This window comes from Gracilinanus agilis, chromosome 4 (assembly GCF_016433145.1).
Source record: "Gracilinanus agilis isolate LMUSP501 chromosome 4, AgileGrace, whole genome shotgun sequence".
NCBI lineage: Eukaryota > Metazoa > Chordata > Mammalia > Didelphimorphia > Didelphidae > Gracilinanus > Gracilinanus agilis.
The window spans coordinates 356,211,589-356,235,904 of record NC_058133.1 but is presented as its reverse complement, the minus strand read 5'-3'; the positions used below and the strand labels follow the sequence as shown (position 1 = coordinate 356,235,904).

At 37.0% G+C, this 24,316-nt stretch overlaps 1 protein-coding gene across 2 annotated transcripts in view; it reads left to right on the top strand.

Moving 5' to 3' along the window:
* Nucleotides 1-24,316, top strand: part of RTN4IP1 (reticulon 4 interacting protein 1) — a 61,552-nt gene that overhangs the window by 26,237 nt on the left and 10,999 nt on the right. For both annotated transcript variants that reach the window (XM_044676645.1, XM_044676646.1), the window contains 4 exons: nucleotides 2,723-2,771; nucleotides 6,019-6,155; nucleotides 8,098-8,281; nucleotides 15,907-15,999. In XM_044676645.1, coding sequence (XP_044532580.1) covers nucleotides 2,723-2,771; nucleotides 6,019-6,155; nucleotides 8,098-8,281; nucleotides 15,907-15,999 — 463 coding nt within the window. The remainder of the gene's footprint in view (nucleotides 1-2,722; nucleotides 2,772-6,018; nucleotides 6,156-8,097; nucleotides 8,282-15,906; nucleotides 16,000-24,316) is intronic.

Below are 24,316 nucleotides of genomic sequence, written 5' to 3'. Positions count from 1 at the left end.
CTCTCTCTCTGTCTGTCTCTCTCTCTCTCCCCCTCCCTCCCTCCCTCCCTCCCTTTCTCTCTCTTAAAGAGTATGTTCTGAATGAGCTCCACAGCATGGAGCTGATAGGACCTTGAGGGAAAGTGTATGTCCCCTGGATTGGCCCTAAACCGAATCAGTGTGCTAAACCTCACCTGTCAGTTGTTCATTTTGCACTTTGGGGTGCCATCAGGTGGCTGCATAGTGAACTGAAACTACCACCTAAGAGGCTTCCACTATTGTGAAACTGGAGGAAGAGCTCCTGCTGAATGGAAATGACCCCCAGGGATACTGTAGACCTTCTTTCTTTGAACATACCAGGCAGTTACTGGGAGAAATGCTCTTGTTGGAGAAAGAAGTAACATGTCCTTACTGTAGCAACACATCTCTGTTACAGTCAGTTCCCAAACCCAGATTTCTCTACTTTGCTTAGAGGGGCAGGGGAAAAAACGATAATTAAATTTGGTTTCACCAACTCTAAATGGAGACAATTAGAGGGGATTCCTTTAGTCAGAATCTAGTTTGTCATTTTTCATTTTGAGGAGGAGAATATAGTCTGGAAAAGCTGAAGGATCTCATCAGAAAATGAGGGGATTTGGCTCAGTTCTCCAAGTTGCCTTCCAGACTAGAATTTTATTACATGGATTTTAACAAAAAGTAAGATTATGGAGAGTAATAGGACTAAAACTAACCCAAATCAAATATTATCCTGAAAGTGTAGTGGCTTCTTTTCTTTTTTAAAGAGTTGGATTTTTTGATTGGGCTTTTTTTTTTTTTGGCCTTTTTTCATTCTCATCATCCCCCTTTTCCTATTCAGTGAGACTTTCTTTACAGTGAAGATTAGGGGGGGAAACCCAGGACATTGACCATACCAACTGGTAGCATATGTACTCATTGTTCATTAGTCGGTATCTCTCTCCCCCCAAAAAACTACAACATGTATACACACAAAAGCAAGAAGGTACATTTTCTCATCTCTGAGGCCAAGCTTGTTCACTATAATTCCATAATGTTCAGGGTTTTTGTTGTTACTATTCTTTCTATTCTATTGTAGTCTTTGTATAAACTGGTGTCTCTTGATTCAGTTTATCATCTCTCAGCATCAGTTCATAGAAGTCTAGCCATGTTTGAATGCTCTAGTCATCATTTCTTATAAACAGTGATTTCATTAATTGCATCTCCTGTGGAGAAGGGCAAGCCAGTATTATAAAATATTTTCAAGTGTGTATATTTTAACTGATCCTCCTCCCCTCCACACACATTACTATCACTTAGTGATTCTTTCTGTCACCATCCTTTCCCATAGAAATCTCCTTTTTAACAAATATATTCATTATTATGTAAATTATTGTCCACGTGTAAAAATGTGTGCTTTGTTCCACCCCTTTGGTCCATTACATCTCATGATTCAGTTTCAATTTTCTAAAGTCATGATTGGTTAAAGATCTGATATCTTTCATTGTTCTTTTATTTTTCAGTAATTCTGGTTCGGCTTGCTTTCTTCTATGTCAGTTCCCAGAAGTCTTCCCAAATTTCTCCAAATTGCTCACATTATTTCTTATGATGCAATGATATTATATTACATTCTTTTTTTTCTATTTGAAAATTTTTATTTAATTAATTAATTTAGGGTATTTTTCCATGGTTACATGATTCATTCTTGTTTTTGTTTTGTTTTTGTTTTTGTTTTTTAAACCCTTAACTTCTGTGTATTGGCTCCTAGGTGGAAGAGTAGTAAGGGTGGGCAATGGGGCTCAAGTGACTTGCCCAGGGTCACACAGCTGGGACATGCCTGAGGCCAGATTTGAACCTAGGACCTCCCGTCTCTAGGCCTGACTCTCAATCCACTGAGCTACCCAACTGCCCACATGATTCATTCTTAAACCATATTTTGTTTAGCCCTTCCTCAAAAAATGAGCATCCACTTTCCTTTTGGTTATTTGCTATTACAAAAAGTACCACAATAAATATTAATGTAATACATAATGTGGGAATTTCCCTTTCCAATCCCTTTAAGTATGTGTCTAATAATATCACAGGGTCAAAGGATATTACAGTTTAGTGATTCTTTTTTAGATCATGGCAAGCCAATTGACCCTCTTTTTGCTTAGTTTCCTCATTTGTACAGTGAAGGTTGGGGTTAGATAATCTCTGTGGCCCAACCTTAAAATTCTGAAATTCTTTAAATTGAAATCAGCTATTCTAGGAAAAAATTGAAAAAGAAATTGCTTTGATTCTAAGTCAACTACTGATATTTCTTTTTTCAAGAGTGAGAAGCTAATTCAAAGTTGGTATTAATAGTAATACCCAAAAACCTACTAAGTATCCTGCTGTGCTTTGTATTAATGGAAATTCATAGTGACCTCTAGTGAAGTTTCCAAATACTACTTTGCCTTTCTTCAAGTCTGTAGCTGTACGTGCAATTTCTAACAGCTCATGCTGCGAGTCATCTTAAGCTTTTTGAACTCATATCAGCTCTTTGAAATCAGCAAAGTGTCTTTCAGTAAATTTACCTAGTCTAGTAAATCCTACAGACCTTAAATTAGTGCACCTTACAAAACTATCAAACTGTCAGGGAGTAGCTTAGTGAGATTAAGAGTGTCTGATTCAATAGCAACAAAATATTTTTATCTGTTCATTAATTCATTAACTTGTATTCTTGTTGAATGTATTCTCTTTGGTTATAATTTCTTTTACATTACAGGATTTTAATTTTGGGGGCTTCGGGTGGAATTGGCACCTTTGCTACACAGGTAAATAAAAAGCATTATATTTACCTTGTAATTTATTTAAATATGTAAATGTATTTTATAGGCATTGTCTAGAGCTCAGAGAAGAGGGGCATATATTATCTGTTCTTCTCAGTATGATATTTCAGGGAGAAAAGCTTAACAATGAGAGGAGTATCTTAACATTTCCAGGTTCTTTTCTTCACTCAGATAATAAATGAGGGAAAAGAAAACTATTAGGAAAGAAAAGGATCTGGAAATGAGGGAAAGTTGGCCATTTGGGAGAAAAACACCTAGTGCTGAAATTAATGCTTGTTTAAACTTTTAACCATTTGTTCTCTATTAAGGTATACACCAGTGGTTCCCAAACTTTTTTGGCCTACCGCCCCCTTTCCAGAAAAAAATATTACTTAGTGCCCTGGAAATTAATTTTTTTTTAATTTTAATACTAATTAATAGGAAAGATAAATGCACCTGTGGCCATCACCACTCCCTGGATTGCTGCAGCACCCACCAGGGGGAGGTGGTGCCCACTTTGGGAATCACTGGTATACACAGTGAAAGTGCTAAGTATCTCCAAATGGGAAAAAAAAAACACTATTAAAATCTTGAGAAAGGAAAAAAAGGGCCAAAAAATTTATTGAATTGTTTCATCATATAGTGTAAATTATTCCCAATAATTTAATGTTTGATAGGTAATTAATGTAAATCAGTGGTTAGAGAACAATTTACTTTTTTCTTGACAGTTTCAGATTTATTTTAATTTTAGAGAACTGATGGTCTCTAATGAGCTTTTCATCCTAGAACACATTCTTAACCCATTTGTATCTAATTCGGGACTTGCTTTTGAAAATAATTTGCCATTATATTCAAGCTACTTTTATCTTCAACCCATGAATAAAATGCATTTTAGATGACTTCACCCTTAGATTTTTTTTTCAGATTTTCAGGATCTTTATTGCTTGGAAAAAGTAAGGTATAGGACAAAGTTAAGGAAGATGGGAGAAGTTCTCATGGAGTTTCAAAGACTATTTTTGTGACTGAGCTATGAGAGAATAAGGAGATTTCTGGTGAAGTTTGTGAACAGGAAAGGCTGATATCCAATGATGTTTAGTTATAAGATTTAATCACTTGCCTATATTCTCTCCTAGTTATTGGTGATAGGAGATAAACTTCTACATAATTTTAGGAAAGCTGAAAGGTATTTCTGACACTGTAACTAGAAAAAATACAGCAGTTTTAGGGTAATGTATTTCTATTTAATTCTAATTCTTCACTATAGCTAACTCATGTCAGTCTGATAAATTTTAATATTTTTTTTGCAGCTAATCATAATTAAGGGAGATGCTAAATTTCACTTAGATTTTAGGGGAAATGGGAAAAAATAATTATATCTTTATTTTCATTAATCTCTATCTGCAGACTTCTCTGTGGAACCCAGATATAGAACTCCTGCTCTATGTTCATGGAAGGTGTTAAACTTCACCAGTATACCTTAAGAGGGGCAGTGGAAATTATGCTGGATTTGGAGTAAAAGGATTTGGGTTCAGATCCTCTCTCTACATAACCTCTAAGGGTCCTTCTAGATCTAAACCTTTGATCCTCTAATCCTTTCTGTTACTTTAAAACAGAAATCATTTTTCTTATTAACCAAACTTTTAGAAAAGTCTTCTTATTGTGAAAGACTTGAGCTCAGTTCTTAGATGACATTTTCCTTTCTCTTTGAGAGTCTCTCCTCATTTGTTACTGAATAATAACTAAGGGAATGCATAGGTGAGTGCTTGAGTGTTCCAAGAGAGTCATCTCTCCGTAAAGAGGAGTGAAAAAGTGTTAGCATTGGGAGTTTAGACTACATGCCAACAAAATCAATTTAAAGGAGATGATAAGTATGAAGTGCATTGTAAACTTTAAAGTGTTATAGAAATTTCAGTAGTCATTGCTTTTACTACTTAAAAATAATTATTTTGGACTGGAAAATGAGAGGATGCCCTTTAGGGAATGGCTGAACAAATTATGGTATCCGTTGTTGTTAGAATACTATTACGCTAAAAGAAATAATGAACTGGAGGAATTCCATGTGAATAGGAATGACCTCCAGGAACTGACGCAGAGTGAAAGGACCAGGAGAATGTTTTACACAGAGACGGATACACTGTGGTAAAATCTAATGTAATGGACTTCTGTACTAGCAGCAATGCAATAATCCAGGACAATTCTGAGGGACTTATGAGAAAGAAAACTAGCCACATTCAGAGAAATAACAGTGGGAGCAGAAAAACAGAAGAAAAACAACTATTTGATCACATGGGTTGATGGGGATATGACTGGGGACTTAAACTCTAAATGATCACCCTAGTGCAAATATCAATAATATGGAAATAGGTCTTAATCAATGACACATGTAAAACCCAGTGGAATTGCTCGTTGGGTAAGGAGCGGGGTGGGAGGAAGGAAGAGAAAGAACATGAATCATGTAACCATGGAAAAATATTCTTAATTAATTAATTAATTAGATTTTTGGGGTGAAAACTAAATAAATAATGGGGGAGTAGGTGGTCCAGGACTATGATTTCATTAGTTGGTGAAGAAATCTTTACCATGGTAGACTAGCAAATGCTCTGCCATTTATAATCAGAGAGTGACTTAACACATTCAGAAGTTAATCAATATCCCCAGGTTGGACCTGTGGCATTGGGAGTCTTAGGTTGGAGCCAGACACTCAGGTTGAGGCTTTTTATGTCTTATATTAAGGGAGTATATTTGTTTGCATCCTTTTGACAGACCTGTGATTTCATTGGGATAGAGAAGTCCTGAGGAGAAGATCCCATCTATCAGTGGGGTCTCCATCAGCTCAGCAACTTACAGAGAGTTGTGTTAGTCACTGACTTGCCTAAGGTCATCTACTTGCTTAAGGTCACACAGTGACTATGAATCAGAGGCATAACTTGAACCCAGGTCTTCCTGACTAAGACCAGCTCTCTATCCACTACTCTATTCTACACTACCTCTAGTGGGAAATAATATGAAATATTTCCTGCCTGGCATTAGTTGGTATTGGTATTATTATTTATAATGTGAGTCAACAAGTAGTGCAAAAGTGAGATCTGTTTTGTAATGTTTTCTTGGTGAACAAAAGTTTATGCATTTTTACTGGCTTCTCTCACAGGTGACCTCCTTTTGTTCTCTTGAGAGCTAGGTATTTAATATTTTCCAAATGACAAATGTTAACTCATTTCCAATTCCTAAGATTTTTTTTTAATGATTTTTTTAGTTACTGAAAGCATGGGGTGCCCACGTGACAGCAGTTTGTTCTGGGGATGCTAGTGCCCTGGTAAAGAAGCTTGGAGCAGATGATATAATTGATTACAGATCTGGAAATGTGGAAGAACAATTGAAATCCTTGAAACTGTATGTATGGGGAGATGGGAAATAAAGCCTCTAAGGACACAACCTAGTTGACCTGGACCTTGGGATGGCTTGGTATCTGAGTTTCCCTCTGATCTGATGTTATAGTTTTAGAGAGGTGTCAGTCCAGGGGCAGCTGGATAGAGAGCCAGGCCTGGAGACGGAAGGTCCTGGGTTCAGATCTGGCCTCAGACCCTTCCTAGATATGTGACCCTGGGCAAGTCACTTAACTTCCATCACCTACCCCTTACTGCTCTTCTGTCTTGGAATACTTAGTATCAATTCTAAGACAGAAGGTAAGGATTTTAAAAGAAAGTCCATCTCATTGACCATTTTTTACTGTTTTAATATAGTCCAGACATCTATGTGGTTTCTAGATAATTGGTGGTGATATTTGATTTGCCCGATGCTTATCAATCATCCTTTCCAAATTTATTACACCATGGCTAGTTTTCAAGAAGAGGATGCATAGGGCTGGTTCTTAGTTCTGTTCTGTCCTCACAAAATCTGGATGCTCTATGAGCCAGTGCCATTTATATAATACATGAATGGCACCATAACCTTGTTCTCTAGGCCTGGGGGCAGGAAGACCTGAGTACTAATCCAGCTTCAGAAATTTACTGGCTGTGTGACCTTGAGTAAGCCACTAACAGTTTCCTCAACAGTAAAATGGGGATTATAGTGGCTACCACTTAGGATGGTTGTGAAAATTAAATGAGTTGAGATTTGTAAATGCTTAGGAAGGTGCCTGGCACATAATAGGGATTTACTAACTACATATTCCCTCCTTCCTCCCCTCCAGTGTTTTGACATAATAAGACCACAATAGAAACAAAAGGAGGGGCAATGTTTAAATGGCAACATGGAGAATTGCCAGGGTTCTTTGCTTGCCTCAATTCAAGTCTTGTGTGTTTGCTCAATGTTTACCAAGCAAACCCCAGATGTAGAGATAGATATGACCCCTCTCTACTCAGCTGGCCCTGCAAGAAGCAGTTTCTGTGACTGTTCTGAGATCAGTAGCTTCCTAAGGCAAGACTTAAGCAGAGACAATGGACAAGATCTATGGGCTTTGGGCCTTGATTTCTTCTTCTGTAAAAGTGAGGGGATTTTGACTGAGTAGTCTCTGAGGCTTCTTACAGTTCTAAAAATCTGGATCTAAATCAGTTCATAAATCTATATTATAAAACTAAGTATCGTATCAAAATCTAAATCTAGTATCTGTATCCTTCTCCAGTGTTAATATTGAAAAAAACAGAGACAATCTGCAAAGCATGGCAAAAATCCTTGTTCCAAGGATTCTTCTTCTTCTTTTTTTTTGTTTTTAGTTTTATGATCATATAACATTTAGTGAGACCGAAACATTTTTGTGTTTATGAAGTGTCTTGTTTATCATGGAGTGGTTCTTAGATTCACCAGTGATGTTTTACATGAAGCTAACCAAAAATATTCAATGTAAGAAAATTCAGGAAGTCAATTATAAGCATATTCTAGGAGGGAAAACAGTGGTTAAATGACATTTGAGAATGAAAATCTTTCTTGTGTATATTAGGAAATAACTTGAGTTTCATGTAGGTGAATGACAATATCACTGGTTATTTCTCCAAAATTTAAGCAGTTCTTAAATGTGTCAGAAATGAAATAACTTTAAGTTATTAAATGAAAACTTTAAGAAATGAAGAGACCCAGTAGGTCATATTTGACCTGTTCTTTAATGCAGTTCACTTGGAGAAAAAAGCAAGAAGTCCCAACACACACATAAATCTTTCTCACTTAAAGTGAGCTGCAGATTTATCTGTTAGTTATCCCTTAAATATATATGACTAAATCCATTATGGTTTTTTTTTCCTTCCTTGGTTCTGGAGATGGTGCTTTGTGCTCAATTGCACCTTAGTCCCACCATTCAGAATAAACATTTACCAGACTTTTTTCGTTTTTTCCTCTTTAGGTTTGACTTTGTCCTAGATAATGTTGGTGGAGGCACTGAAGATTGGGCTCCAAAATATCTCAAGAAATGGTCGGGCGCAACCTATGTGACACTGGTCACTCCTTTTCTACTGAATATAGACCAGCTAGGAGTAGCGGATGGCATGGTACAAACTGGATTCACCATAGGCTCAAAGTCACTAAAGGTAGAGGGAAAATGCTTTGTAGACTCTTCAAGCATCTAGTACTCTGTTTGCAACTTCCCCAAATTTAGCCAACTTCTTTGTATCTTCTTTTACCTCCTCCTAGGTTACAAGCTCTTTTTTTCTCCTTTGCTTTACCTTAAAATCTTCTGCCCTCTTTCTTGTACATAACCTTGTACATGAGGATGGCAGGCCTGGCCCACTGTCTATAGGACATATGCTTTGCCTTATTTTCTCTGGACTGGGTGGAGGTGCCAAAACATCCACATTCTCTTGACCAGGCTCCCTGCCCATAGCACAATCTATTCTGAGATAGCTTGATAGAAACAAGATGCTGTCTTTGGCCTCTTCTCTGGAAGCTTATTGATTCCCAAGAGACTTGAACTCATGACTCTAGTCTTGGCCCATAGCACTTAAGCCAGCTAGTGATAAGCACCACTGACTTAAAAGAAATAGAGACAAGATATGAAAGAAGAGACTTCCCTACCACTCACATAAAGCACAGATGGGTGTTAGAGACTGAAAAATCCAAGAGATTCTTTATTTCCCCTATTTCCCCAGGAACAGCACATACCACCTAGCCCTGCCTAAAAGATAGTTGTGTGTATGTGGAAGAAGGATCTCTTTCTCTACCTTTACAAAGCCCAGATGCCTTAAAGGCACTTAAATCAAAATATACATTTTCTGTACAGTATCACTTTTGAGAGCCCAGCCTGGCCTCTAGCCATGCCTACCTTCAGAACCTCATGCTGAGAACTAGCCAAACAAATACTGCTTTCTTTGATTTGTTTTTTCCTCCCCTTCATATGAAAGCCAATAGCAGTAATCTCCCTCACAGGGGAAACACTTTTAAGTAGTTTCTTATGTCATCTTGAAAATGCATGCAGTTAAAACTTCATTACAATGCCTCAGGGTTCCCTTAACTCCTCTAGTTTGCTTGTGCTCTGTTTGGCTCCCTCTCTCTCTGTCTCTGTCTCTGTCTCTCTCACTCTCACCCTCACTCTCCCTCTGCAAAAAAACTATAAGAGGAGAAATGGGAAAAGAATCTTTTGAAGGTATTTGAAAAAAATATTAAAGAAGATCTGCCATTTTTTAGATCAAAATTCACTTTGCCAGGATAGCGTGCATTAAGGAACTACTAAAACCTATGACAGAATGATATAATACCTCTTCTCTCAGCTAATTTCCAAAAGAGTTTAGAAGAAATCAAACCTCATTTTCTAAGGGCAGTCTTAGAGCTATATTTGCTCAGAGAATCTTATATTTGGAAGGGAACTTAGGACTTGTGTCTGGACAGAAATTCCCTTTATAATATCTCTAGCAAGTAGTCAGGTTAGCCTCTACTCAAGCATCTTTGGTGATAGAGAACCCACTTTAGGATAACTCTTTTGAGAGAATTTTTTTTTCCTTAAAGCAGCTTTTGTCCACTGCTCCTATTTCTACCTTCCAGGAAGAAACAGTATAAGTCTAATCCCAATTATATGTAACAGCTCTTCAGCTTGAAGATACTTATTGCCACACCACCTCACCAAAGTTATCTTTTTTTTTTTAGGCTAAATATTCCTAGTCCCTTTAACTGTTTCTCATTCTTTCATTTTTCTCTCCTTGGTTATATTCATCTGTATGCAATCCATTTGTCTTTGTTCTTCACAAAGTATTCTCAGAACTAAACATTTTGAATGAATTAATAAAGAACAAATATGAAAAAGAAAAAACATTTAATACATACTTTCTCTGTGTCAGATGTTGTGTAAGCCCTAGACATAAAAACCAGCAATTGAGAATAGTCCTTGCCCTCAAAGAGCTTACATTCTACTAGGGACATAATACGTATAGGGCAGTGGTAATCAGTGAGTATTGATTTGGAGAGGGAAGTCAGAGTGTGGTGATTGGAGTAATAAGGCATCTTTATTGAGATGTCCTTGCCAGGATGGTCAATATTGTTTTGATTACTGTTCTCAGAACTACAGTTGGAAAGTGGGGAGAAGAAGAGTACTTGCATGTACCAGGACATAGGAAGCTGTCTAGAGAGTGACATTATGGCTTGAGACTGGGCAGCTGAAATGTTTTCCAATCAGAAGATATCTTGAGTTCTGAATAGTTCTAGCCTGAAGTTAGTGGAGGCATGGCATGGCCACCGGGAATTGTATATTCCAGTGTATTCCAGATGCAATCTGACAAGGGCAGATTACAGCAGAATTGTCTCATTCTGAGCAGAGAGTCAAGATGGCAGCTAATGTGAGCTTGCAGTTCGCTAAAGCCCTCCAGATCTTTTCCACATGAATCGTTTCTTAACATTACCTCCTCAATCTAGCACTATTGAAATGAATTTTTTAACTCAAGTATAGAATTCACATTTGTCCCTATTAAATTTCATCTGACATGATCTAATCAGTCATTCTAGCCAGCTGAGATCTTTTCAAATCTTTTTTTTTAAACCCTTAACTTCTGTGTATTGGCTCCTAGGTGGAAGAGTGGTAAGGATGGGCAATGGGGGTCAAGGGACTTGCCCAGGGTCACACAGCTGGGAAGTTTCTGAGGCCGGATTTGAACCTAGGACCTCCTGTCTCTGCCCATCTTTTCAAATCTTGACTCTAGTCATTCATTATATAGGTTGATCTTTCTAGTTTTATGCCATCTGCAGATTTAGTAATTTTGATATTTGTGCCTTTGCCCAGGTCCTTGATAAAAATGTTGACTAAACAGGGACAAGGACAGATCTTTAGGTCACTTCACTAGAGTCTTGCTTCCAAGTTGACAGCCTCTTGTTAATGACAGTTCATCCATTCAACTAGTTCTGAATGCACTTAACCTTACTCTCATTGATCCCACATTTCACCATCATGTCTTAGCAATTGCATGAAAGATTTTGTCAAATGCTTTGAAATCTAGATTTTCCATCTCTGTGGTATTCCTTTTATCTAATGGTCTTTTCAGAAAGGAAATGAGATTTGGCTGACATGTCTGTCCTTGATGAAGCCATTTTGGCTCTTAGTAACCAGTAACTGCTTCCTTTTCTAAATGCCTATAAGTCATTCCTTAAATGATAAGTTTTAGAATTTTTTCCAGGAATCTTAAGTCAGACTCAGGGGTCTGTCATTTGGAGATCCCACTTTTGCCCATTTCTTGAAAATTAGGTCATCATTTGCTCCAGTCCAATGGCACCTCTTTTGTTTGCTATCATGTTTCAAAAAGTATCACGAAGAGCTCAGCAATTACACACACCAGAGATTTTGATTCTTTGGGTTATTGTTTATCCATCTTTGATGATAATTAGAGCTAATTAAAGGTACCTAAGTACTTTCTTAACCATTTTCTCTGTTACCTTGCATTTAGCTCCTTCTTAATTATTTTAATTCTCTCCTTCAAGTATGAAAAAATATTCTACTTGATAGAGAAAATGGAAGCTAAATAAAACTTGAGGAATTCTTCCATCTCTCCATCTGTTATTTTCCCATATTCTTCAAATAGTGATCTTCCTCTCATCCCCAGCATGGTTTAAAGGGGGGGAAAGTCCTTTTTTAAAATCATCTTTAGCATTTAGTGCTATGCCATTAGTTTACTTTCTTCTTTAGTGAATACAGCTTGCTTCCATCTTCTTTCTATGTCATTGTAAAAACCAGTCTCGATTGTATTCTTATAGTAACAATATCTGTTTATTTAAAAGCTGCTCAGAAATAGTTTATAAGTACATCATTAGAATTTTATTCTTGAGAGCTTTCTGACCACCTTGGGTTGTCTCATGTAGAATTTTAAGCCATAAAATCCTGCTTTTTCTTCCTCTGAATTCTTTAAAATGTATTGCCTCTAAACCCAGATGTATATTATAAATGCTATTTATATTAATAGTATCTTTCATCTATTTCTTTATCATGAATTCTAAGAGCTAGTAGTTTGTTTCTCCCATGAGTCTCATCATTTTTACTTTTGCCAGTCAATGAAATCAGGTCCAAAATCAGCCATTCCTTGAGCAGTTCCTCCCCTTTTGATAAAGTTAAATTGTCATTGATATAGTCAAAAATTTATTAACTGCTATACTTTTGGCAAAGAGAGCTCTAGCATATATCCTGACATGTTGAGATCTCTCATTATTTGACATCCTGTTTCTGGACTGGGTTTGTAATTTGTTTCCTGAATTACTTCTTTAATAAGTCCTCTTCATAGCTGATTTATAGATGAGAATTTCTGCTATATCTCCTTCATCTTTGTTATTGTTCCATCAGTTCAAGCAATACCATTCCTTTTTCTCCCAGCTTACATCCTCAACCATGGCCTATTCAATATGCTTCTCTGCTCTTCAATTCCTTATGTGAATATATTTTCTTAATCAATAATACCACTCCACTTGTCTATTTTCTTTTTAATATACCATTTCATAGCCATATTTGGGTCATTAATTTCAGCCCCTACCTCCTTATATTGGCATCCCAAGTAAACCTTGGTTATTGTCTATAATTTTGTATGCACACAGTATGAGTGCATCCTCTCTCCCTCCCTCTCCTAATTCTGATCTTAGTTCTGAAAAGTTGATGATCTGACAGCATACAACTGTGCTTTGCACTTAATAGACAATAAATGTTAATATTGATTTGAGGAAAACCTTTATAATTATTTAGATATCCACAGAAATTTTGTAACCTGTTATTGATTTATATGGTTAGGAAAAGTCATTGTTCCTGCTCTGGAAACATATTCCTGAGGATATTAATTGTGGGATTGAGGTTTTTGTGATGAAAATTCCTACATCCTGTGTCATTTAAAATCACTTGGAATACTTGGAACTACATTTCCCGTGATCCCTAATGGGTTTCCGGTTTTGGATGACGTATTCAAGGTGAGGGACTGTTTGAAATTAGGGGGAAGTGACTAGGAAATTGCTTTTTAGTTACCTGAGCTCGAGGAGAGAGGAAGGTAAATGGCTGAGGTGAGGTTGGAATAGGTTTTTCTTACAGGCGCGTGGTCAGTTTATCTCTATCAGCATGGCTTTTATTAAAATACTATTCTCCCTTTTGATCTCGACCATCATCATTTTTAATCATAACAATCCCAAGAATTATGATGAGACTCTGCTTTCCACAAGAATAAGATATAAAATATATATCATATACATCACATGTGATACATAATATATACTATTCTTATCAGAAATTTTTTTTAATGTAGATTCAATGCAGATGAAAGCTTGTGATTTTTCAGTTATTTCAGTTTATGTTTTGGGGTTTGGGTTTTATAAGATTATTCCCTTTCAAAAATTAACAGTATGGAAATATATTTTGCATGATAATACATGTATAACTCAGATCAAATCACTTGACAGCACCAGGAGGGGGAAGGAAAGGGAGGGAGGGAGATAAGTTCAATCATCTCACTTAGGAAAACTTGTAAGGAGATTTGTTTTTACATGTTACATGTAATTGGTGAAAAAAAATTAAAATATATTAAAATATAGATTTAAGGCTAATGCCCTATTGAGTCATGGCTATAATTCTCAGCAATCCCTTCAATACATGAAAACATGTATGTAGAATTAATCAGTCAGAAGCATTTACCAAGTGCCTACTACGTGTCAGCTACTGGGTTTAAGCACTGGGGATATGAGGACAGAAAATGAAGTAGGCCTTGCCCTAAGGGGGAAACAATATGTACACCTATAAGTATAAAGTAAATACAAGATAATTCGAATGGGGAGACCACTATGGGGAGTGAAGAATCAAGAATGGCTTCATGTAGGAAGTGGCATTTGAACTGAGCTGAATTAAATGAGAGATTCTAAGAGATACAAATGAGGTGGGGTTTGGGAGGGAGAATGGGAATGGCAACAAAGACACAGAGACAAGAAGAGGTAGAATGTCATGTGTCAGGAATACTAAGGCTTGATAGATGCTTGTTAGCTGACTGCTAGATTTTCTGAACCATGGAGCGTGTAAAGAATATAATAAATCTGGAAAGGCATACCAGAGCCAGGTTGCAAAGGATGTTAAATGTCAAACAGAAGAGCTTAATATTTGGCCCCAGAGATGATAGACAGCCACTAGAGTATATTACCAGAAGAGCGACAAGATTAGACGTACTATTTAGTAATATTACTTTGCTAAGATTCTGAAGGATGGAGTAGAGAGGATATACTGAATGCAGAAAGATCAATTAGGAGGTTCTTGCCCTAATCCAGGTGAGGATCAAAAAGAGCCAGAAGTAAGATGGCCAAGTGAGTGAAGAGGAAATGATAGATAGGAGAGATTTGAAAATATAGTTGACAAGACTTAACAACTGGTCATATAGGTAACCAGTTGGCACTTTGGGTAGAATTCTGAGCCTGGAGTCAGGATGACCTGAATTTAAATCTAGCCTCAGAATAGCTGAATGAGCTCGGGTAAGTTACTTAGCCTTTGTTTGCATCAGTTTCTCCATTGGAAAAAGTGGGATAATAATAGTATCTACCTCCCAGGGATGTTGTGAGGATCAAATGTGGTATTTGTAAAGTGCTTGGCACATAGTAGGTGCTGTCTGTTATTGGTGGTGGTGATGATGGTGAAATGAAGTTAGTGAAAGTGAAGAATCAAGGACGACTAGGAGATTGCAAACCTGGATAACTAGAAGAATAATAGTATATCCTCAGCAGAAATAAGGAAGTTGGAAAGAAGGATGACTTTAGGGGAAAGATAATGAGTTCTGTTTTGGATGTGTTGGTTTTGAGGTACCTCCAATAGATCTTTTGGGAAATAACATTTCCCTGTTCACAGTATCCAGTTAACCAATAGGCAGTGATATAAGACTAGAACTCCAAAAGAGATGAGGGCTGAATATTAGCTCTGGAATTCCTCTAAGGAAATATTTAAATTCATGAGAACTAATGAATTCACCAAGCAAGAGTACATAGAGAGAGGAAGGAAGAAGGTTCAAAATAGATCCTTGAGCTAAGCCCACATTTGGGTGGATAGGTATATGGTGATCCAGCAAAGGAAACTGAGAAGGAGCAGTAGAACAAGAAGGAAGGATTTCTGTTATCTCCTAGTATATATCAGACACTTAACTAAGTACTTTACAATTATTGTCTCATTTGAACCACAAACAACCCTGGGAGGTAGGTATTGTTATTAAGACCCCCATTTTACAGTTGAGGAAACTGAGGAGACAAAGGTTAAATGACTTGTCCAGAATCACACAGCTATTAAGTGTTTGAGGCTCGGATCTTCCTGATTTGAATTCAGGTCTTCCTGATACCAGGCCTAGAACAGGTAAAAGGAAAACCAAAAGAGTACACTATCATAAAAATAAGGAGAGAATATCTAGGACAAAATAGTGTTCAACAGGGTCAGAGCTACAGAAGTCAAGAAGCATAAAAATTGAGAAAAGTCAATGGAATTTAGCAATTAAGAGATTATTAGTAACCACTGATAATGTATGTTATGAGAATAAATTCCATTTATCCACTCAGTCTTTATCTTGAACTGAAGATGTAATAAAGGATCATTATGATTAAATATCAGTGTGAATGGGCTATTGGTTTTGTATACTCAAGACTTATTAATACTTTGCAACTATTTTCCACATTTTCTCCTCAAGATGTATTTTCAGTCTTTCTGTAATCTTTTCCTGGATTTGACCTTTTTTTGTTCTGTTTTTCTTAGCATCTTTGTCAAGGAGTCCATTATCGATGGGCTTTTTTCATGGCCAGTGGTGTCTATTTGGATGATATTGCAGAACTGGTAGAAGCAGGAAAGGTATGTGAGACCTCCTCCCCACTGCCCTCTCCTATCGGTGTTGCTTATGTGCTTCTTGTTGCTATACCTAATTATTTGTGTTGGAAATGTGAAAACTTCCTAGGACATCATGGATACCATCAGGAACTATAGTTTGTGTAATTAACTTCTCTGCTTTCCTTCCACTACTACCACTCTCTCCAAAAAAGAAACAAAGAAAGTGCTTACATTTGGTAGTCTTTCTGGAGTCAGAGTAGAATCAGAATCGAAACAACCCTTAAAGATTATCTGATTCAACTCTCTTTTACAAATGAGGAAACTGAGGGCTGGAGAGATGAAACAATCAGATAATGCATTAGTACAAAAGCCCAGACAAGAACTTAGATATCCCAATGCCCTAGATTCTATCATTCTTTCCATTTCATCAAGTGGAATATAGTTGTAAAGTTTTCTGGGTTTGTCTAAGAAGATGAGAACCAAGAGATTAAGGGAGTGGATATTTGAGGGGATTTGAGTGTTTTTAAATGGCATATAGCTTTAAATGACTCCTGACACTCTCTGCAGGAAGCTCTGCAGGCAAGGTGTATAGCAGGAGAAAGGAAAGGCTGATAATCCCACTGTGGGGTCTTTGGAGAAGCTCTACCTGATTCTTCCCTGTGGTGACAATACAAAGTTACCTAGGCCAGCCACCATAGAATTGGGGGAAAGATCAGTCTGAGAGCTATACTGTAGCATTCTTCAATGGTAGGTTTTCATTTTGAAAAGTCCTTCTTCCTGTCTTCAGATTAAAAGCAATGTTTCCACCTGTGCTCTTGCTGTCTCTTGACCACTTGACTATACTCCTTGGAGAAGAGAGTGGCACTGGCAGTACAGGCCCTTGGAATAGCTGGTGAAGCTATAAAACCTTCACTTATTTTTTTTTAGCTTATGAATTATCCTCAAATTTAGTCGATGATTAACCCTGAGATCTCTCTCATATTTCCTCTCTTCTCTATAGTATTATTACTACTCCCCTACAAATGCTCATTACCATGTTCCTAGACTATTGCACTCACCTTCAGATACACCTTCTGCCTACATTTACTCTTTTCTCCAGTTTATCCTTTATACCACCATAGGACTTACCTATCTTATGGATAGATCTGTTCATGTCATTCCTCTCTTCCACTGTCCCTGTGCTTATTCAGTTTTGTTTAGATTCCTTTCCTTGGCATTCCAGGGCCTTCACAACCTGGAACATTATAGCTTCCCAACTTTATATCATATTGTTCTCTACTAAATTCTCTAAGCTCTAACAAAACAAAACTAGAATACTCTTTGTTCCAATGATGTGACCTATGCTTTCCTGCCTCTGTGCCTTGTTTCATATTTTTCTGCATACCTAGAATGTTATCTCTTCCTCTAGGCCTGATGTAATCCTATCCATCCTTTTCTCAGCCTTAATGTCATCTTCTCCATGAAATTTTTTCCTGATTTCCCCAGTTTTTAATAACCTTTCTCCCTGTGTTGCCCAGTGCTTTGTTTTATACTTTTCCATTACACTTACAAATTATTTTGTATAATTATCTGATTATGAGTACTATCCCCCTACTTTTAAGTTCATTGAAAGCACTGTTCATGTTTTATCATCTAGCAGTGTTCTTCACACAATAAATTAATTAAATGTTAGGTAGTAACAGTGGTATCAGTGATAGGGAAAACTTTTGAGATTCAATTTCAATAGTAGAGAATTAGCGTTTTCTTCTTGTTAACCTGGAAATTTAGAACCTATTGATAGCTTGGATCAAGACATTTGTGCCAAAATTCTTATTGCACCTGCCAACTACAAAGCATTTTCTCATACTTATCTTGGAAATATTCAAAATGGCTAAAGCTTCTTCCTTTGTAGGGTGCACACCAAAATATGAACAGACATCTTCACAGACCTTTCCTTCATTCATTATGGCTTAGCCTGAGCATTAGCAGTTGGGCAATCAAAAGCTGTTCTAGATAAATTTTAATGTTATTATATTACTTTAAATCATGCACATTTCCCAAAGTATCCATTCCCTTTCCCCATCTTAGAGAGCCATTGTTTCTAATAAAGAATAAAAAGTAAGGGATAAAAAAATAATTTAGGCAAACTAACCAGCATATTGAAAATTTGATGTTTTATACAGTGATGGTACGTGGGCCATTCCCATAGTTCTTGACTTTTACAAAGAAGCAGGGGAGAAGGATGTTTTCTCATATTTATTTGGTGCCAAGATTGGCCATTTTATTTTCACAATATTCAGTGTTAGTTGCTCTGTATGGTTTTCCCATTTACATTGTTGTTGTATCTAATTTTTTTCTTAGTTTTGATTACTTTGCATCAGTTCAAAGAAGTTTCTTAAGCTTATCTGCATTCTTTATATTCACCTTTCCTTTTGAAACACAATAATATTCCATTATGTTTATGGACCAAAAGTTGTTTAACCATTCTCCTATTAATGAGCAACAACTTTATTTCCTACTCTTTGCTACTACCAAAAAAAAAAAAAAAAAAAAAAACCCTGTTGCTATAAGTATTTTGGTGTAAATGGGACCTTTCTTTTTTTGTTGACCTGGGATAGTTTGACTAGCAGTGGACCAAAAGTCATTTTTATGACTGCACTGAGTTTCAAATATCATTGTTACTTGTTCTTTAACACTCTTACAGGTCTTTGAGACATCAACCACAAATATCAGTCTGACCTACGTTTAGGTAGGTCAGATATATACATAAATGCCAAGATATGACACCTCTATAAAAACAACAAAGACCGACTAAGATTTTTTAAGATCTTCTGGTGACAAGCTGTTTCTGGAGGATTAACTTTAAAATCTTTTCTCTAAACTTTTTTCCTTTGACCAGAGAGTTTACCTCTTATTGTGAATTATGAGCTGAGAGAAAGAGACCCAGCATGAAAAATCCAAGGCCATATTAGAAGATTTCTATGGGATAGGCCCTCAGAGATACTCACTATATGCACTGCTTGGCACCACACTTCTTATTTCCATTTAAGTTTTGGAAAGAGGTAGCTTTAGACCACTGCTAAAAGCTGTGCATTTAGCCTTACATCATTCAAGCTACTGGGCTATAGAGTAGAAGATGGTTTACTCCTATTTCCCAAATAGTTTGACTTGCTTTCCAAGTCTGAGGGCCTTTTCCAGAATATCTCAAAAATCTGTATGTACAGGGTGGAGACGTGTGTGTGTATGGATTCAGTCTCATGACTATGATTCTGTCCTAGAATTCAACATTTATTCTGCTTCTATTGCACTCTCCTTAGTCTCCCAGAGGAACTATGTTCTCAGTGTGATCAGAGTGCAGTTACTCTGGAGAGATCCATCCATGCCCCTCTGCCTCATCCCCTCCCCCCCCCCCCCACTTCTACTACCTGCATCATTAGAATGAATGAGGGAGTTGGATTAAGATTGTATTTAAGATCCCTTCTAGTTCTAAAATTCTATGACTTTATATAGCCAGAGCACTATGTTCCCCAACTCATTTCAGGTTTGTCTTGATTCTTGCCAAGTCATCAGACCGTAACATGCTTACATGTCTACTCCTTTGTACTCAAAACATAGTTGACTTTTCTCTACCTGGAAATCATTGTTCATACAACAAAGAAGAAAATTGACTTCTCTGTATTTACCTATCAATCTTGACAGGAGATTGATAGAATTGCTGAAAAGAGACCTGGTGGAAGTAAAGACCATTCTAATGGGCCATGTTTTAGAGGAGAGCTACCAGATGTAGACATTATTGCTTTATCTTTGATTCTCTGTTCTTTATAAAAAAAAGAGCATATTTTTACAAAGTTATTTTGGCTCTTGAGTTGCCTACTGCCTTAGTAGCATCTCATTTGTGACTGTGCACAGCTATGAAAGTTGATATGAGAAACCAGATACCACAATGAGGTGTGCTTCCATATCTGGTTGTACCATTCCTTCTCATCTGATAAAAGGATTTAGTCTATGATAAAAGGTCATTGTTTCCTGCTCACTTCTTTTGGGAAAGAGTAAAAAAATAAAAAATGTACTTTATATGGTACAGGTAAAGATCATAAAATTGAGTAAAGATTTTTAAAGTTCTGATTCCCAGCTGTTCCATACAAGTCCCATTCAAATGGCTCATTGTCATCTGTAGCTGATCCTAGGTTGTCACAGAGTACTCCAAGAGAAAATAAGTTTTGATTTGTAATGTCTTCTAGGCTGGAGAAAATGAGAATATTTTCTCAGGGACAGGCCAAGTCTGATGTCTAAGGACTAGCCATAACCACAGAAAGGATAATCTCCAAAAAATTGACACTTGATGGTAAATGCTTTGGTTGTAGCAACCCTTGTAACATGAGCCAATACAAAATGGCCCCTTTGTGCTTGCCTGGTATTAGTGACAGCGAAGTGGGAAGAGAAGGGAAGATGTGTAGAAACCACAGCTTACAGGGAGTTGATAGACTATTGGAGACAAGGAACTAGAGTGATACTGGCATTCTCACTGAACAGAAAACCAGAAGCTATAAAGATATGGCAGTTAAATGGAAGGACAGCTCACGTGGAACTTTAGGAGTCAAATAACAAAGTGAGAGGTGATTTTTCTCCTAGTCCCAAAGGTCGCAAGAAATCCTTTGTCATAGGACACTCAGTTATTTTGCTTTTTGCATATTCTTGACAAGTGTAAGCAAACACACTACCATACCGTAATAGGTTATTCAGGGAACCTGAATGAAAAATAGAGGGTAAGAAAATAGTTTAGCCAAATTAACCAACATATTGAAAGTTTGATGTCATATGGCCATTCCCACAGCTCCTGATCTCTACAAAGAAGCAGGGGGAAAGGTGCCACCTGAATGAAGAAGAGAATTTTCCAGACAGTCTCACAAGAACTGCCACCACAACTGAATGTATAAATTCAGTACTTAGTGATTTACATATGAAGGAAGAGAAAAGTGACAAAGTAGAAAAATATGGTTCATGTTCTTTGACATATAAATTGTCAGTGTGTAAAATGTTTCAAAAGAACTATAAACTATCAGCCACCATCTGAGGTCAAAAATCACTAACAGTCAGAAATATAAATTAAAACAAATACAAAGCTTGCTTCACACTTATGAAATTGGCAAAGATGGTAAAAGATGAAATATACTGTTTAGTAAATCTGTGAGATGACAGGTATATATTAACCTGCTGCTCCTAGAGCTATGAATTGCTCTAACAGTGTCAGGTCAGGGCATACTTTTTAAAGAAAAGTTAATAAATTGTTCACACCTTTTAAGCCCATGAACCCAATACTAGGTTTATATCCCAAGAACATCAGTAACAGCAAGAAAAAACACATATGCAAAAATATTAATAGAAGTACTCTCTGATTTTTTAAAGCCATTAAATTTATTTATAACTTATTTTTATTGATGTTTAATACCCCAAGTTGTTGGTATCATCAGTTCAGTATTCATGTTGTGCTAGAACCAAAGGTTTTAGAGCAGGTCAGAGTTTTTAGAAGGGATAGTGGAGGTGCATGGGTGGTTTGTAGCATTTGTCATTGGTTTTCCAAGAGGCAGCCAGGTGGTCCTAGGGCCCCTCAAGAGAGATCCCTGGTGCTGCTAGGACTTATTTAGTGTCTCACACATGGCATATTAATTTCCAAATATATCCTTCCTCCCGACTTAGTAAATCATCCCTTTTAACAAAGAAATTTAAAAAGAAGGAATAAGAGTAGTTTAGCAAAAACTAATCGGCTCATTGACCATGTCTAATGGTATATAAAATATTCCATAACAGAATTTCCCTTCTTTTAGATGAAGAAAGAAAATTGGATTTTTTTCAGCTCTTCTCTGGGGCTAAATGTGATTATTATAATTAGGCATTGTTAGGTTTCAGAATATTTTTGTTCTTTGTGTTTATATCTTTATCACTGTCTATTTTGATTCCTGGTTCTACTTCACTTTGCATTATTTCGCAAAAGTCTTCCCATACTTCTCTTTTTATTGTGTTGGTCATTTTTAAAAATAAAATAATACTTTTTTTATTCACATACCATAGTTTGTTTAACCATTTCCTGATAGATGGGCACCTACTTTGTTTCCAAGTTTTTGCCGCCACAAAAAGATAGCAGCACTATTTACATTGCAAAAAAGTTGGAAACAAACCATGTGCCCACAATTTCAAATGACTGGACAGATTGCAGAAAGTTAAAAAAATAATGGTGAAGAGAGGACTCCCTTTCTTTTTCCACTCCTAGGACTAGTAGCAGAGGTATTTCCCCTCCTCACCACCAAAAACAAAAAAACTAGGGAGTACCACACCACAGTAGCATTGGTGAGCAGCAACTGTGAGTGGCAGAATCAAATGGAAGAATTAAAAAAAAGGAATTCCATTTCTGTTGGCATAGAAGGAAGGGTATATCTTTAGTTGTGTGTTCATATCTTAGGGACTATTTATATACATATTTTACTTAGTAAAGGAAAGTACATTAAATCAATGAGAAAATACATAGAATTAAAAAAAATAGAAAATACATAGAATCTTCTTGGAATGGTTTTGAATGTGTGTTTGTGTTAAGGATGTGAGGTACTGAATAAAAGCACTTGTATAACAGGCTTCTTGTGGGATACTGAGAGATGAACTATATCAGTGAGTATGATTTAACCCTTAGTATATGGTACAGTGGATAGAGTACTGAGCCTGGAGTCTAAAACATTCATCTTCCTGAGTTCAGATGTGGCCTCAAATATTACTAACCATATAACCCTAGGCAAGTCACTTAACCCTGTTTGCTTCTGTTTCCTCATATATAATATGAACTGGAGAAGCAAATGGCATACTATCCCAGGAACTATACCAAAAAACACTAAATGGGGGCCCGAAGAATCAAACACAACTGAAACAACTCAACAACAACTGATCAAACCTAGGTATAAGCAAGATGTCTTATAACTATGTGATGTAACTGTTTCCTCATCTTTGAAATGCAAGGGTTAGAACAGATGATCTGAGGTCTCTTCCAGCTCTTAATCTGTGCTTCCTTTCCTCCCCCTCCCTGAGTATCCTGCATTAGAGAAGCTAAAGCAGTGTCATCAGATAAATGATACTTCAGTGTGTGTCACCTCCTCTCCCTAGGCCTGGATTTTCACTTTAATCCCCCTGTCCCTAACAAACAAGTATTCTGGACTCCTCGCCTGCTGCATGTGGCTGTAAATAGATTCTGACTCATTATCTAGCTAATCTCCATTTGTTATCACATAGTCAACCAACAGTAGCATATACTCACCAGTTAACAGGAAGAATTTTTTCTTTGTTTGCCCCTTATGGGAAAAGCTAAATGACTCATGGTCAGCCCTTTTAGGGAGTATTCACACAATAGATCTGATCAGCCATCCAGATGAAAGTGTTTAATACCCTAAGTTGTTGGTATCATCAGTTCAGTATTCATGTCATGCTGGAGCCAAAGGTTTTGGAGCAGGTCAGAGTTTTTAGATAGGATAGCGGAGTAGCGTGGGTGGTTCATAGCATCAGTCAGTGGTGTTCCAGGGGGCAGCCAGGTGGTCCTAGGGATTCTCAGAGAGCTCCCTGGAGCTCTAAGGTGTATCTAAGGATACTTCCTTAGTATCTCACAAGTGGTATATGTTTACTAAAGACTGTCTTTGTGCCCTATTGTTTTGACCTATCTGTTTGGAATCTTCTGTAGGCCCAACTAATAATAAAATAGCAAAGATGACACTCCTTTTTGTTTATCCTGTTTCCTCAAAGATCAGCCCACATGCCACCTCCTCCATGACGTCTTTCCTGATCTTCCAGCTACTAATGTTTTTCCCACCAAAAAATTGCCTTTTATTTATTTTGTACATATCTATATGTTTACAAGGGGCAACTAGTGACTTAGTAGATAGAGCACTGGGTCTAGAATCAGGAAGATCTGAGTTAATATCTGGCCTCAAGTCACTTACTAGCCGTGTGACCCTGGACAAGTAAGTCACTTAACCCTGTTTGTCTTAATCCATTGGAGAAGGAAATGGCAAACCATTCCAGTATCTTTGCCAAGAAAACCCTTTGGACAATATTGTCATTCTGTAGCCCATGGAGTCACAGAGTCAGACACAACTGAATGACTTAACAACTTCATAGATGGACATTAATGTCTTCTGTAGTAGGAATGTGGTTTTCTTCAAGAGCCTCTGCTTCTTTCATTTCGGTCTTTGTATCCTTGGCAGCTAACTTAATACTTCATGTGTAGTAGGTTTGTTGATTGATTATGCCTAGAATTTTATAGTTTATACTTTTTTCAAACCCATTTATTTAATTTTAACCTCCCCAATACCCTATATTAGGGTAGAAA